Source organism: Coregonus clupeaformis, unplaced genomic scaffold (genome assembly GCF_020615455.1).
Source record: "Coregonus clupeaformis isolate EN_2021a unplaced genomic scaffold, ASM2061545v1 scaf0402, whole genome shotgun sequence".
Taxonomy (NCBI): Eukaryota; Metazoa; Chordata; class Actinopteri; order Salmoniformes; family Salmonidae; genus Coregonus; species Coregonus clupeaformis.
Window position 1 is genome coordinate 307321 of NW_025533857.1, and position 16250 is coordinate 323570.

The 16250-nt window shown below is 44.3% G+C and overlaps 1 protein-coding gene and 1 pseudogene across 1 annotated transcript; one reads left to right on the forward strand and one right to left on the reverse strand.

Annotated features, from left to right (window-relative positions):
* Positions 1–1820: 1820 nt before the first annotated feature.
* Positions 1821–3546, reverse strand: LOC123484680 (annotated as a pseudogene).
* Positions 3547–10990: 7444 nt separating this feature from the next.
* On the forward strand, positions 10991–12090 carry LOC123484669 (endothelial zinc finger protein induced by tumor necrosis factor alpha-like). The gene has a single exon (XM_045215237.1). It carries the CDS (start codon positions 10991–10993, stop codon positions 11654–11656), a length of 666 nt encoding a protein of 221 aa, XP_045071172.1. The 3' UTR covers positions 11657–12090.
* The last annotated feature ends 4160 nt before the right edge of the window (positions 12091–16250 follow it).

Genomic DNA, 16250 nt, shown 5'->3' on the forward strand with positions numbered 1-16250 from the left:
TGATATTCATCGGTCAGACCTGCTTGGCAGGAGGAGAGCACATGCTCCAGATTGGCTGGTGGTTCACATAATGTACAGCTGGGTTCTTTGCCAACCCACAGAGTAAGGCAGAAACTTAATCTACTGCCCTTCCATGTTTCAGATGTGTTGCCAGGTGAGTGCCCTGTCTCGCACGCTCTCTCGGCGTGTCCAGCTGCCTGTTATCTTCATCAGCCTTTCAGACCTCCCTCTGCACCATGCCACAGCACTCTTCTTTCTTCCAGCTTGACCTGGTTCTGCATCCCAGACCCAGCCTGCCTTGATTTACCGACCCAACAATTTCAGCTTGTTGCAGCCGTTCCACCGCCTCAATGAGCGCTCTGCTGGCTGACCACTTGTGACCCGTTCTGACCTCGATCTGTCACCTCTGTTCTGACCTCTCAAATCAAATCAAATGTTATTTTTTACATGCTTCGTAAACAACAGGTGTGGACTAACAGTGAAATGTTTACATACGGGCCCTTCCAAACAATGCAGAGAGAAAGAAAATCGAGAAATAATAGAAAAATAAAACACGTAATAATAGATACACAATGAGTAACGATAACTTGGTTATATACAAGGGGTACCAGTACCGAGCCAATGTGCAGGGGCACAAGGTAATTGAGGTATAACTAGGAACTAAAGTGACAGATAGTAAGGAGTAGCAGCAGCGAATGTAATGAGTAAAAAAAGTTTGTGCAAAAAGGGTCAATGCAGATAGTACGGGTAGCTATTTGGTTAACTATTTAACTAACTATTTAGTAGTCTTATTGCTGGTCAGGGTCCTGTTGGTTCTAGACGGTGCATTGGTACTGTTTGCCATGCGGTAGCAGAGAGAACAGTCTATGACTTGGGTGGCTTGAATCCTTTAAAATGTTTAGAGCCTTCCTCTGACAGCCTGGTATAGAGGTCCTGGATGGCAGGGAGCTCGGCCCCAGTGATTTACTGGGCCGTACTCACTACCCTCTGTAGTGCCTTGCAATCAGTGGCCAAGCAGTTGCCATAACAAGCGGTGATGCAGCCAGCCAAGATGCTCTCAATGGTGCAGCTGTATACATTTCTGAGGATCTGAGGACAATTGCCAAATCTTTTCAGCCACTGTGTTGGTGTGTTTGGACCATGATAGATCCTTAGTGATGTGGACACAGAGGAACTTGCAGCTTTTTGACCCGCTCCACTACAGCCCTGTCGATGTGAATGGGGGCGTGCTCGGCCCTCCGTTGTCAGCTCCTTTGTCTTGCTGATGTTGAGGGAGAGGTTGTTGTCCTGGCACCACAATGCCAGGTCTCTGAACCCCCTAAGGGCTGTCTCATCGTTGTCGGTGATCAGGCCTACCACGTCTTGTCATCTGTAAACTTGATGGTGTTGGAGTCGTGCGCGGCCACGAAGTCGTAGGTGAACGGCGCACAGGAGGGGACTAAGCACGCACCCCTGAGGGGCCCCTGTGTTGAGGGTCAGCGTGGCGGATGTGTTGTATCCTCACCAGCTAGATGTATATTATCCATGTCCTTGTTCAGCCACGTTTCCGAGAGACATAGGATATTGCAGTTCTTCAGGTCCCGTTGATAGTGATTGTACATTCACCAATAGAACAGGGGGTAGAGGCAGTTTATTTACTGTCCTCTGTAGATTCATCAGGGTGCCTGCGTCGGCCTCTACAGTATATTGGCGTCTCTTTCTCTTGGCGGAAAACATTAAGATCAGTGCAAAAAACACGTCCGCTATACATTCCAGCGCCATTCCTCTTTTTCTCTCATCCTAGCTGTCCCACAGCATTATAGCCTGACGTGCTTTTTTTCCTAGTACTCCTCTACCACAGGTGTAATTGGCAGCTGCAGCTTGCTGCCTGGGCTGTACAGGCCCGATGGAGCAGAAGATTCTTGGGACAACCAGCCATCTTCTGAGGAAGTGGTTAATTTTCCTCTCTAGTGCCTCCACTGTTGAAATAGGTACTTCATAGACAAGCAGTGGCCAGAGGAGTCTGGGAAGTACCCCGTGTTGGTAGCCCTATGCCTTAAACTTGCCTGTTAGGCCACTCTTCTCCAGAGATGTCATCCAAGTGTCAGCTTGAAAGAGCGTCTCTTTCACACAATCTTTGTCATTGAGATTGGCCCTGTACCACTTGCCCAGGCTTTTCACAGGCTTCTCTCTGATGGTGGGGATGTTCTCCTCTCCAATCTTGAATTGGTACCGTTCCTGGACATGTCCCTTTTTCAGGACTAGGTTTCTTGACTTTGCAGGCTTTAACATTCTGGCCCATTTGGTGAGCTCTTCCAGATCCTCTAAACTCCACAGCCTTCTGGAACTGACTTGATTTTCAGATTGTCCATGAATGCTCTGATTGGAGCCTGCTGGACGCCGCTTGCCAGTGCTGCACCATGTCTAAGCTTCTCTGCTGATTTCTACGAGGAGGTTCATCGGCCAAAATACCTACCTCCAGCCTTTCCACTTGTGAATCTTGAAGTTGTCGAAGTAGCACTGCAGGAGCTTCTGGAATCTTGCAGGTACATGGTAGGTCTTGAGTGTGGTTTCCACCAGCTTGTGAGGTATGGTTCTGTAAGCATTGGTTAGGCCTAGCTACAGGACTGCCAGGTCTCCTTGATTCCGCTTTGCATCCTCGATTATCTTTTAGATGAAGCTTGTGTGTTCAAGGCAGCCGGACAGCTGGAAATCTGCCCTTTTGTATGGATGTGTCGATGTAGTTGTCCAACATGAATGTTGTCAGCCTCTTCGCCAGGGATTCCAAAGAAGATTTTATCTTCCACATTGAGGAGTGAGATGGTTCGGAATTGCTTGATGTTTATGGAGTTTTCTTCTTTTGGAATGAAACAGCCCTCAGCAACTAGCCTGCTTTCTGCAAGATGCCACTTTCAGCAGCCTCCTGGGCCTCTCGCAGTATTTGTACACTTTGTACGAAATACCATTAGGCTCTGGTGCTGATCTTCCCCTGGCCTTTTTGAGAAAGTAATTCATCTCCCACCAGCTGGGTTCCGACACCTCGAAGGGGATGGTGGCTTCATCTGGTTTGATGAGTTTTGCCATCTCCTCCAGCTCCTCTTCATGCCTGGGGTCGCTGTGGACTCCACGAAGGTGCTCCTCCACCTCTTCCTTCGTTGCTTTGAGCTCTCCTGATCTTTTGACCCCCAGGGATTTTGATAGATACTGGAAGGGTAAAGTCCGTCCTCTCCTTCATCCACCTCCTTCTGTCCCTGCGATGGTATTCAGCTCGGCACAAGGTCTTAATACACCTCTCTGATTGTCTCAGATGTCCTTCAATGCTGGTTTCTCTCCCTCCCCTTGCTTGGTGAAAAGCCTTCTTCAGCCTCCGTAGGTCGCGTCTTAGGTTGTTATGTACTTCAGACATCGGTTTTCTCTTGGCTTGATGTTTGTCTTGGAATTCCTCTCTTTCTTTCCAAAGCGGTCAACCCCTATGCTCCAGATGATAGTTGACATGGCTCGGATTTTCTTCCCTACATCTCCTGTGAGTGTTACCTCCAGCACTTGATCCACGTCTCGGTTGAACATATCCCATTCCTTCTTTGCTGACGCAGCAGGCCATCTTAAGAACGATCGGGCCTTAACGATCATGTACTCTTATAATCTCCACCCGGCAGAGCCAGAAGAGGACTGGCCACACCTCAGAGCCTAGTTCCTCTCTAGGTTTCTTCCTAGGTTCCAGCCTTCCTAGGGAGTTTTTCCTAGCCAATGTGCTTCTACATCTGTATTGCTCTTTCAGGTTTTATCTGTGTAGCACTTTGTGACAACTGCTGCTGTAAAAAGGGCTTTATAAAATAAATGTTATTGATTGATTGATTTCACAGGCTCCTTCCTGGTCTCTCCTGTGTTGTTCTGTACAGATTGTCTTGTATGTTGTGTGCCTTCCCTCTCCTGTTGGTCCTCTGTCTCCCCTGGTGCATCAGGGATGTTACGATCGCCACCCTTTTGTCATGCGCATTGCGATTCTGGGGACTTTAGTTCGGCTCCTGCCCCGGCCTCTCCTCCGTCTCACTAGGTTGCCCTATGCTTTGGACATTCCAATTGGGTAGTGTACACTATATCTCTGCCTGATGTATCTTCAGACCTCTCTTGTTTTTGCAAATCTTCACACATCTGTAGACCCTAGATAAATTGTTTAGCTGTTCTGTTGTCGGTTGTCCGTCATGAGTGGTCATAACCGTGGTCTGTCCTGAACACTGTCCTGAACGCCGATCATCCTCCCCCCGCTCTCGCCCGAGAGTGGTATCTTATTAGGTATCTTTCCATAGTGATTGATAGTGGTACCTCCCTGGGAAGGTTGTGCTTAAGCCTGCCAAGAAAGATCTTTAATGTTATGGGGCTATTTTGCTTCCACTGGTCCTGAGGCTCTTAAGGTCAACGGCATCATGAACTTTACCAAGTACCAGGACATTTTAGCCAAAACCTGGTTGCCTCGCCAGGAGACTGAAACTTGGCCGCAAGTGGATCTTTCAGCAAGACAATAACCCCAAGCACATATCAAAATCCACAAAGAAATGGTTAATTGATCACAAAATCTACATTTTGCAATGGCCATCTCAGTCTCCGGACTTGAACCTCATTGAAAACCTGTCCTTTGAATTGAAGAGTGCAGTCCATAAGCACAGACAAAGGATATCAAGGACCTGGAAATATTATGCATGGAGGAATGATCTAAGATCCCTCCCAATGTGTTCTCTAATCTCATAAAATATTTTAGAAAAAGGCTCTGTGTCATCATCCTCGCAAAGGGGAGGGTGCTGGAGTATTTAAATAATTTTGAAACATACAGTTGAAGTCAGAAGTTTACATACACTTAGGTTGGAGTCATTAAAACTTGTTTTTCAACCACTCCACAAATTTCTTGTTAACAAACTGTAGTTTTGGCAAGTCGGATAGGACATCAACTTTGTGCATGACACAAGTAATTTTTCCAACAATTGTTTACAGACAGATTATTGCACTTATAATTCACTGTATCACAATTCCAGTGGGTCAGAAGTTTACATACACTAAGTTGACTGTGCCTTTAAACAGCTTGGAAAATTCCAGTACATGATGTCATGGCTTTAAAAGCTTCTGATAGGCTAATTGACATCATTTGAGTCAATTGGAGGTGTACCTGTGGATGTATTTCAAGGCCTACCTTCAAACTCAGTGCCTCTTTGCTTGACATCATGGGATAATCAAAAGAAATCAGCCAAGACCTCAGAAAAAAATTGTAGACCTCCACAAGTCTGGTTCATCCTTGGGAGCAATTTCCAAACGCCTGAAGGTACCATGTTCATCTGTACATCAATAGTACGCAAGTATAAACACCATGGGACCACGCAGCCGTCATACCACTCAGGAAGGAGACACGCTCTGTCTCCTAGAGATGTTGCAAATCAATCCCAGAACAACAGCAAAGGACCTTGTGAAGATGCTGGAGGAAACAGGTACAAAAGTATCCATATATCCTATATCGACATAACCTGAAAGGCTGCTCAGCAAGGAAGAAGCCACTGCTCCAAAACCGCCATAAAAAAGCCAGACTACAGTTTGCCACTGCACATGGGGACAAAAACCGTACTTTTTGGAGAAATGTCCTCTGGTCTGATGAATGAAAAATAGAACTGTTTGGCCATAACGACCATTGTTATGTTTGGAGGAAAAATGGGGCGGCTTGCAAGCCGTAGAACACCATCCCAACCGTGAAGCACGGGGGTGGGAGCATCATGCTGTGGGGTGCTTTGCTGCAGGAGGGATTGGTGCACTTCACAAAATAGATGGCATCATGAGGAAGGAAAATTATGTGGATATATTGAAGCAACATCTCAAGACATCAGTCAGGAAGTTAAAGCTTGGTCGCAAATGGGTCTTCCAAATGGACTAGCATACTTCCAATGTTGTGGCAAAATGGCTTAAGGACAACAAAGTCAAGGTATTGGAGTGGCCATCACAAAGCCCTGAACTCAATCCTATAGAACATTTGTGGGCAGAACTGAAAAAGCGTGTGCGAGCAAGGAGGCCTACAAACCTGACTCCAGTTACACCAGCTCTGTCAGGAGGAATGGGCCAAAAATCACCCAATTTCTTGTGGGAAGCTTGTGGAAGGCTACCCAAACGTTTGACCCGAGTTAAACAATTTAAAGGCAATGCTACCAAATACTAATTGAGTGTATTATTTTGACATTTCACATTCTTAAAATAAAGTGTTGATCCTAACTGACCTAAGACAGGGAATGTTTTACATGTATTTGGCTAACATTACATTACATTTTAGTCATTTAGCAGATGCTCTTATCCAGAGCGACTTACATGAAGGTGTAAGTAAACTTCCGACTTCAACTGTATCTAAAAAAAAAATAAAAAAATCATTGTTAAATATCTCTTTGAGCAATTCTGTTAGTATAAAATAATATAATTTTCCCAATTTTGGGAGCATATAATATAGCTCAGGATTTTAATTATTTATTTTATACAGTATTTTTTGCTCATATTTATTAAGGGTGCCAATAATTTGAGGTGACTGTACATTTGCATGTACAGGAATTTGACTTGGTGAAATGGTATAGGACTCAAACGTATTGGGGATGGGTAAACATTCCATGTTGAAAGTGCGTTTATTATAGTGATGGGGGAAAAAATCAATACAGTTAACTATCGCAATATTATTTTTGCGCTGGTTGGCTGTACCTGCACCAAAACTCCAGTATTTTTCTTCATAGCTTGTTCTCCATTCTTCTTTTTTAAATAGGGAGCCAATTTGTTTTTTCTCATGGCTATCTCTTTTGGTGAGTAATGTGTTTGGAACTTTGCAATAAAATCACAGTATCGAATCGCAATACATATAGAATCGTGAGAATCGCAATACAAATATCAGCACCTAAGTATTGTGATAATATCGTATTGTGACATCCCTGGCAATTCCCAGCCCAAGTCTATTATCTGTGTGTGTACATACCTGAGGGAGTGTGTCTGTGTAATCTGTATCACCGGTCTCTTCCAGGAGGAGGAGGGTCCAGAGGTGCTGCTGGTGAAGGAGGAGGGGTGTGAGGAGGGTCTGGGGAACCCTGAGGGGACCATGGTCATAGAGGACAACCAGACTACACCTCCTCCTGAACCCACAGAGGAACCAGCTGAGCAGCACAGGACCACACACAGTCTCACTGAGGTGAGCCCACTGTGAACTACTGTCTGAATGGTATTAGGTCAGGGCCCGTATCCACAAAGCCTCTCAGAGTAGGAGTGCTGATCTAGGATCAGTTTTGCCTTTTAGATCATAATGAATAAGATTATATGGAAAGCACTCCTACTCTGAGAATCTATGTAGATACGGGCTCAGGTCTTGATAAATGTTGTCTTGTGTGGGACCATGCATTTGAATGATCAAACCATTAAAAAGTGTCAACTAATCAAATCAACTAACATATTTGCATAGTATCAAGTCAACTAACATGTTTGCATAGTACACATAGCAATCCCTCATTGCCTAATCAGAAGATGCCCCATAGCAGGGTGCTCATATCAGATTTCTTGATCCAACATCCTCTCACTCTGTATCTCTTACAGTCAGTAGACATGGAGGATGGGAAGCCTGATCTGCTGCTGGTCAAAGAGGAGACAATAGAAGACGGACCAGAGAGCATTGACCTGCTGAGTGGACTAAAGATGGGGGAGCAGGGTAAGGGAGAAATACATATAGCCTACCTATAGTACCTTCAGAAAGTATTCATACCCCTTGACTTATTCCACATTTTGTTGTGTTACAGCCTGAATTGAAAATGGATTAAATTGATATTTTGTGTAACTGGTCTACACACTACCCCATAATGTCAAAGTGGAATTATGTTTTTAGAAATGTTTACAAATTAATAAAAAATGAAAAGATGAGTCAATAAGTATTCAACCCTTTGTTGTGGCAAGCCTAAATACGTTCAAGAGTAAAAATGTGCTTAACAAGTCGCATAATCAGTTGCATGGACTCACTCTGTGTGCAATAATTGGGTTTAACATGATTTTTGAATGACTACCTCATCTCTGTACCCCACACATACAATTATCTGTAAGGTCCCTCAGTCGAGCAGTGAATTTCAAACACATATTCAAACACAAAGACCAGGGAGGTTTTTCAATGCCTCGCAAAGAAGGGCACCTATTGGTAGATGGGTACAAATTAAAATTGAATATCCCTTTGAGCATGGTGAAGTTATTAATTACACTTTGGATGGTGATTACACCAGGCCATGATTTGGTTGCACCAAAAAGAAATTGCGGCATCACGCAATCCACAAAATGTTGTAGGTCTATCATCTTAGAAAGTCCTTCACAGTGCTTTATTAAAAAGTGTAATAGACTACTGAGATGGTATTGAAGAAATAACTTGTTTCATCATCTTGTGATGTTGTGATTCAAAATATTTTTATGTACAATCTAATCCAGTGATTGTCATGCATTTTGGGTAGCCACTTCTGCTATTGTTGTTATATTTTCCAGTTAAAATAGGGCTCCAGAATGTTCCGATTTTTTTTCAATAGAGGTGAATTTGCCTGCTTCTTTATGTGCTCTAATATCAGGCAAATTTATTTGGGGCTAATTCACCACCTGAGTAAGTGGAAACTCAACACATTCGCTAGATCACTAACTCTAAACATAATGCCCACTTGGCTTAGTGGACTGAAAAATTGCAGTAGCCATGTATTAATCTAACAGTACATTTAATGTCCCAAAAAACATTGCAGTTGTAGCCTACCGTCCAACGAGGCTTATGCACTCCCAACGGCCAATGCCCATTTCGCTCGCTCTGTATCCCAAAGCAATATAAAATATATTTGTAAAATAGTTGCAATTGAGCTCTTAATTGAGAGTTGAGAAATAACAAAGTATACCTACAGAATGATGAGAACATCCTCTCACCATCTGTGACAACAGGATAGCTGTGTTTTCCCAGCAATTGGATTTTAAAATGTTATACAATCAGAACACTTTTCTTTCTCCAGGAGAATTTTTTCCTCTGGGAAAGGAGCGAGAGAGTGCCTCTCTCAACACAGCAGCAGGCCCCAGAGAAACAGGGACAGGCAGGCAGACAGACACTTTCATTACAGGAATCATGAGGATAATGTACTTTACTGTTGTACCAAATCATGGTTTTAGCCTCCTAAAAAATAGTCCAGCCTTCTATCCTTCTGGGTAAAGACATCAGTGACTGAACTGTAAAAACCCTCCCTGTTGGCCCTCAGTCTGTATCAGGTCATGCTGGAACAAAAAGCTGAGGAGCTGTCCAGGGGATTTGTCTCGTACCATTTTTGAACTGTACAATCCGACAAGATCAGCCTTAAGTCTAACGAAATCCAAGTACTTGGCATATTTTGACAGGCTTCGTATGCTGGTGTCGAACCTTTGTGACATTGTTAAAAAACAACAATCTGTCCACTAAGCCAAGGAAATTAAGTTCACCAAAGTGGTCAAACCTGGCTCTCATCTGAACATTGATATTGTCCAGTATATTCTAGTAGATTTGCCCCCCTCTCTATTCTGATAGTCTGTTTACTACGAGTTTCGCTTTCTGCCAGGTCCAGTTCATTGCATTTCTGCTCGAATTGCTCATAGAAACGATCAAAGTCTTGTAGCTGCCGTCCAGTGCTATCAGAAGTGGAACATTTATTGTTATCAATCAATAATGACAAACCTCCTGGCATTGACAACGTAGATGGAAAGCTACTGAGGATGGTAGCTGACTCTATAGCCACTCCTATCTGTCCATATCTTTAATCTGAGCCTAGAGGAAAGTCTTTGACCTCAGGCCAGAATTTTATCTGAAATGGAGGGAAGCCAAAGTCATTCCGCTACCCAAGTCTGGTAAAGCGGACTTTACTGGTTCTAATAGCGGACCTATCAGCTTGCTGCCAGCTCTTAGCAAACTGTTGAAAAAATGTGTGTTTGACCAAATAATAATACCAATAATCAAGATAAGATAAAACTTGAGCCTGCAGAACTTGCTTTGTGGAGTGTGGTGTCAAAAAAGCAGAAATTCTCTATCACGGACAGACCTCTCCACATCTTTACAACCATTGAATCAATATGCTTTGACCATAACAGTTTACAATCTAAGGAAAAACCAAGTAATTTAATCTTCTCAACATTCTCAACAGCCACACAATTCATTACCAGATTCAGCTGAGGTCTAGAACTTAGGGAATGATTTGTACCCAATACAATGCTCTTAGATTTAGAGATTGACACATGAAAGGCAGCGAAGCTCTCTGCCTGCCTTTTGGCGTCCGTTAGCTGACAGTATAAGGTAGAAACACCCATGTGCAAGTCATGTCAATGCGTTGCATTGAATTTGGAGTTTGAAGGGCGGGAAAAAGGGACACAGCCTTTCCCCTGGCCTCCATTTTGTACCAGATCACTACACATTTGGCATCTTCCCAAATGAAGATGACAAGGCACTGCCTACCCTGAACGTCACTGCTACATACAATAATAGATTTTCAATGGGAATAGTGATGTTCCTGGATATATTTTTTATCCTATTTTTCTTCATTCATAAAATTAAATCAATGCAACTTATGTTTACATACAAAAAACACACGTTATAATTTATGAACTTGACCAGATAATTGACAAAAAATATATATAGTTTTCTCTGACATATTTGTAAAGTCTATTTTCAAACCTCTTCCTGCAGGTGGTTGGCTGGAGGCTAACAGAGGAGACTGGGTGGCCATCTTGGATTCCCAGACCCAGACGGGTGCAGCCAAGAGCCCAGGGGACAACATCACTGAGCAGGCCAGGACCAGAGGCGACATAGTGGAGGTCAGTGGATGGGACATCGTCCTCAACTCTGGGCTGGTGAACAACACTGTTAACCACAACCAGAAACAGACAGTCGAACACAAAACAACATCCGAACTTAGTCTCCATGACAACAGACTGTCTGAGACCAGGGCGAGGCGTAGAGTTGGTCTGCATGGATGGGGGAGGTGTCCATATGTGGCGGGAGAGAACAGACACAGACTTGGCTAGCGATGCTCCGTCCTGCTCCTATAGTTGTGATTCAGAGAGACTGATGGTGCCTCAGGTTAACCCCCTAACAGGTGCTGCCTTCAGCCTGCCTTCTATAGGATCTATCAACTGGAACATGGACCCTGCGACAACACAGACACTCCCTGGCCTTCATCCTCCTCACACTCTCCTAATGTTAAACCAGACCTCAGACAATGCCAGTGCCTCAACACTGAGTGGCTACACAAGCCCATTAACAAATGACAGTAGTAGAGATGGAATCAGTAAAGGTGGCGGCGCCAAAGAGAAGCGCTTTCCGTGTTCGTTCTGTGGGAAAGCCTTCAGTTTCCCCAATCAGGTGAAGATCCACCAGAGGATGCACACGGGGGAGAAACCGTTCGGCTGCCACTTGTGCCGGGACAGCTTCTCCCATTTGTCCAGCCTGAAGCGGCACCAGAGAGTCCACACAGGGGAGAAACCATACAGCTGCCCCCAGTGTGAGAAGAGTTTCTCCCACCAGCACCGCTTGAAGATACACCTGAAGATCCACAAGGGAGATGGGCCGTTCACCTGTACACACTGCAGGAAGAGGTTCTCAGAGAGGAGCTTCCTCAGGATACACCAGCAGAAAATGCACATGGCCCATGTATAGAGTATAGTGACATGTAATATAGTACTAGTTAGTTTGTTTGTAGTTAATTCTGTTGGTTTTGAATGTAGTAGGGAACTGGATGAGGTGAACTGAGGAAAGAATGAGTATGATGAGGCAGAGTAGATGATATGGTGGTGGTTGGTGGCATGGTGTCTGTAAAAAATGTTCACTGATGGAAAGTGACAACTATGTCCCTTTAGGTTGATACAGGTGTTTTATAGTGAGATAAGGATGGTGCCTTAATTCATGTTTACTTGACATGATGTAGTGAAGATTTCTGTAATGTGATGTTGAACCTTTTCCAAAGTCTTGTAAAATTAACTTGATCAAAGTGAAGGTACCAGATTGACAGAAAAGGTAAAGTGTTACCATAGTGAAAAAAGATATTCTACTTGCCACGTATCGATTTGTGCAATAAAAGTACTGTACTTCACGTTATGTGAGTGTTTCACCGTTTTGTTGAAATGAAATACAAAATTGACTCTGTGCTGACTGACTTGGTTATTTTTGTATCATTGCGGGGACTCTTGCGTTTCCCTTATCTCAGCGAACCAAAACATGATACTTAATTCTTAAATCAACAAAAAATATTATAATGAACTCCAATGGCTCCATATTGTTAAGTACACTATATATACAAACGTATGTGGACACCCCATCAAATTAGTGGATTTGGCTATTTTAGCCACACCCGTTGCTGACAGGTGTATAAAATCGAGCACACAGCCATGCAATCTCCTTAGACAAACATTGGCAGTAGAATGGCCCTTACTGAAGTGCTCAGTGACTTTCAACGTGGCACTGTCATAGGATGCCACCTTTCCAACAAGTCAGTTCGTAAAATGTCTGCCCTGCTAGAGCTGCCCCGGTCAACTGTATAGTTGTGATTCATAGAGACTGATGGCGCCTCAGGTTAACCCCCTAACAGGTGCTGCCTTCAGCCTGCCTTCTATAGGATCTATCAACTGGAACATGGAACCTTCGACAATACAGACACTCCCTGGCCTTCATCCTCCTCACACTCTCTTAATGTTAAACCAGACCTCAGATAATGCCAGTGCCTCAACACTGAGTAGCTACACAAGTCCATTAACAAATTACAGTAGTAGAGATGGAATCAGTAAAGCTGGCAGCTCCAAAGAGAAGCACTTCCCGTGTTTGTTCTGTGGGAAAGCCTTCAGTTTCCCCAATCACTTATTGTGAAGTGGAAACGTCTAGGAGCAACAACGGCTCAGCCGCCACGTGGTAGGCCACACTATGTCCAGAATGGGACCGCCAAGTGCTGAAGCGCGTAGCGTGTAAAAATAGTCTGTCATCGGTTGCAACACTCACTTCCGAATTCCAAACTTCCTCTGGAAGCAACGTCAGCGCAAGAACTGTTAGTCGGGAGCTTCATGAAATGGGTTTCCATGGCCAAGCAGCCGCACACAAGCCTAAGATCACAATGCGCAATGCCAAGCGTTGGCTGGAGTGGTGTAAAGCTCTCCACCATTGGACTCTGGAGCAGTGGAAACGTGTTCTCTGGAGTGATGATTCACGCTTCACCATCTGGCAGTCCGACAGATGAGTCTAGGTTTGGTGGATGCCAGGAGAATGCTACATGCCCAAATGAATTGTGCCAACTGTAAAGTTTTGTGGATGAGGAATAAAGGTCTGGGGCTGTTTTTCATGGTTTGGGCTAGGCCCCTTGGTTCCAGTAATGGAAAATCTTAACGCTACAGCATACAATGACATTCTAGACGATTCTGTGCTTCCAACTTTGTGGCAACAGTTTGGGGAAGGCCCTTTCCTGTTTCAGCATGACAATGCCCCGTGCACAAAGTGAGGTCCATACAGAAATTATTTGTTGAGATCGGTGTAGAAGAACTTGACTGGCCTGCAAAGATCCCTGACCTCAACCCCATCGAACACCTTTGTGATGAATTGGAACGCAGACTGCGAGCCAGGCCTAATCACACAACATCAGTGCTCAATCTCACTAATGCTCTTGTGGCTGAATGGAAGCAAGTCCCCGCAGCAATGTTCCAACATCTAGTAGAAAGACTTCCCAGAAGAGAGGAGGCTGTTATAGCAGCAAAGGGCGGACCAACTCCATATTCATGCTCATGATTTTGAAATGAGATGTTCGACGAGCAGGTGTCCACATCCCTTTGGTCATGTACAGTACTTAAATCACAGTGTTAGAGATGGGCTTGACTGTGGTTTGCATTTTATAATGTCATGTTTCTGTGTGTACAGTAAAGAGTTTCTTATATAAACCTTTATATGCTCTTCTGTACATTTTGTGTTTACAGTCTGCAGTCCATGAGGACCTGCTGATATCCGGTGTTGCTGGCGGGACAGACTGGACTTCTGAGGCGGCTGTTCACAAACCCTGGCACCGGATCAGAACCCTGGATCAGGAGCCTTCGCTCTTACTTCCCAAGTCGGAACTGAGACCGAACCACGAGGGACAGAGACTCCACCACAACCACCACACAGAACACAACCAACATCAGAGAGACAGAGGCTCCTGTCAGGGATCCAGTCTGCAGCCCAGACCCTTCTCTTCACAGTCTCAGTGCAGGGATGAAGCAGGGCCTGGGGCTGATAGAGATAGACCCTCCTGTTCCTATGATACAAACACCACAGTATCCATGATGAACAGAGCAGGTCACCCTGGGCTTCAGCCTTCACAGAGAGTGGTGGGAGACCCCCCTGGTGGTAGTCTATCAGCAAGTCTGTCTTCTCCTTCAGGGTCTCGTCTAATGCCTGGTGACTGGGTTCATGAAAAGCCTGGACCTGGGTCTAGACTTCCTCAGCTACCTCATGGTTACCTCATGAATACAGACAGGGTCAGGATGGGCGGTCACCACGAAAGGTACCTATCCTTTAACCCAGCACACAATCCCAACAACACCCAAACAATGGCTAGAGGTCAAGGCGGGAGCTCAAATACTCCTACTTCTACCTTCTCTGGTGTCATTGGGTCACAGCGTGGGAGGCCGAGCGTTAGGACGGACGCCAACAAGCCGTACGCCTGCCCCACGTGTGGGAAGTGCTTCGCTGAAGCGTACTATGTGAAGATGCACCAGACCGTTCACACCAAGGAGAGGCCCTTCAAGTGCAAACTATGTTACAAAAGCTTCTCCTTCCTGAGTAACCTTATCAGACATAGGAGTGTACACAATGGGGGAGAAATCGTAGCATGTGTGGATATCTGGGAACCATTCTTTAGCTGACATATTATAGTTATCATGTGAAGTGTCTTGGGGTAAGAGGGTAATTAACCACATACCATTCATTAACCCTTTGTTGACTTGTCATTTGAGATAGGCTTGTGTAAATACGTGTTTTTAGATGGACAGTAAATCTAGGCTAGAACAAGAACAGTTCAATATTTACCTTACTGAGGTGATGTAGATGGAATTAAGTCATATTATTTTCTACTCTATTGTTGCTAACACACTGTTCTTTCTAAACAAGTCTGCTCTCAGCTTGAAAAATACTGATCATAGGAGATATGATGTGTAATGTAATAATCAGTACCGTATTTCAAAGAACAGCGATCATACCTTTTTCATTTAACCACAGCCTTTGAGCTATGACGCCAACCAATAAGATCCTTTCTCTTCAGAGTAAACGGAGGTAGGTGGAAACTGGAAGAGATGACTCTGACGTTTAGTTTGAAACTGCTGGCGACTGAAGATGAGTGGGTTACACTGGCGAAAAAGGAAGGAAACAAGAAGTAAAGTTGTGGTGGAAAATAGGAAACCCCTAGACTCGTTTTTAGTCGGAGTGAGGGTTTTGGACCAATGTAACCTGGGAGATCCTTTTGAAGTCTCGATAAATGTCATGAATGCATTGGGTGAAGTGGCATCAGTGAGAGTAACAAGTGGGCTTATTTTGATTTTTTTTTATGTGTCAATGAGAGAAGACTTGAAATAAACAAGATGGCGGCGTACACATTGTTGGATTGCTTCAAATTCAAACGGACCCCTTGCAACTGGACACAGACATTTTATGGGATTCCTGTTTCCACGAATCGAGGACGAAGACAATATCACCAAACATAAGTTGGTCGAAAATTATCTGTGCTACACCAAACAGTACCTATCCTGTAACACCCATTAATGGATACCAAAAGTCTTTGGATAAATCACATCTGGTGTAACAATCTGTAGATAACGCAGTACAAGGAATTCTGTACATGAAGGTACCGCCCTCACAGGCCCCTGAACTTGTATATGGATTTGATTTGGATTGGACTGTGAGTGACTGAAGAAGGGGATAGTTTTGATTGATCTATATTTGTATTTTGTGTATTGTCCAAAAACAGATTATTCCTTACCAATGCTCTGTATCCGAGGTTTTATGCTTCTCGCAGGACCTTTTGGACATGGGGAAGGCATTCTCCACTGTTAAGGTCTACCTAGCTGCTATTTCGGCCTGTCATATAGGCTTCAACAACAACAACGGTAGTGAACACCCTCTGTTATGTTGTTTCATGAAGGGAGCACGTCTCTTATGCCTCCAAGCCTTTAGCCCTGTCTCGGGGTCTGTCTATTGTGCTTGAGCTGATTTTACAGCAACCGTTTGAGCCACTTGAGAACGT

Excerpts from the sequence above, each read along its gene's own strand:
- LOC123484669 (XM_045215237.1), top strand. The coding sequence starts at position 10,991 with ATGTGGCGGGAGAGAACAGACACAGACTTGGCTAGCGATGCTCCGTCC.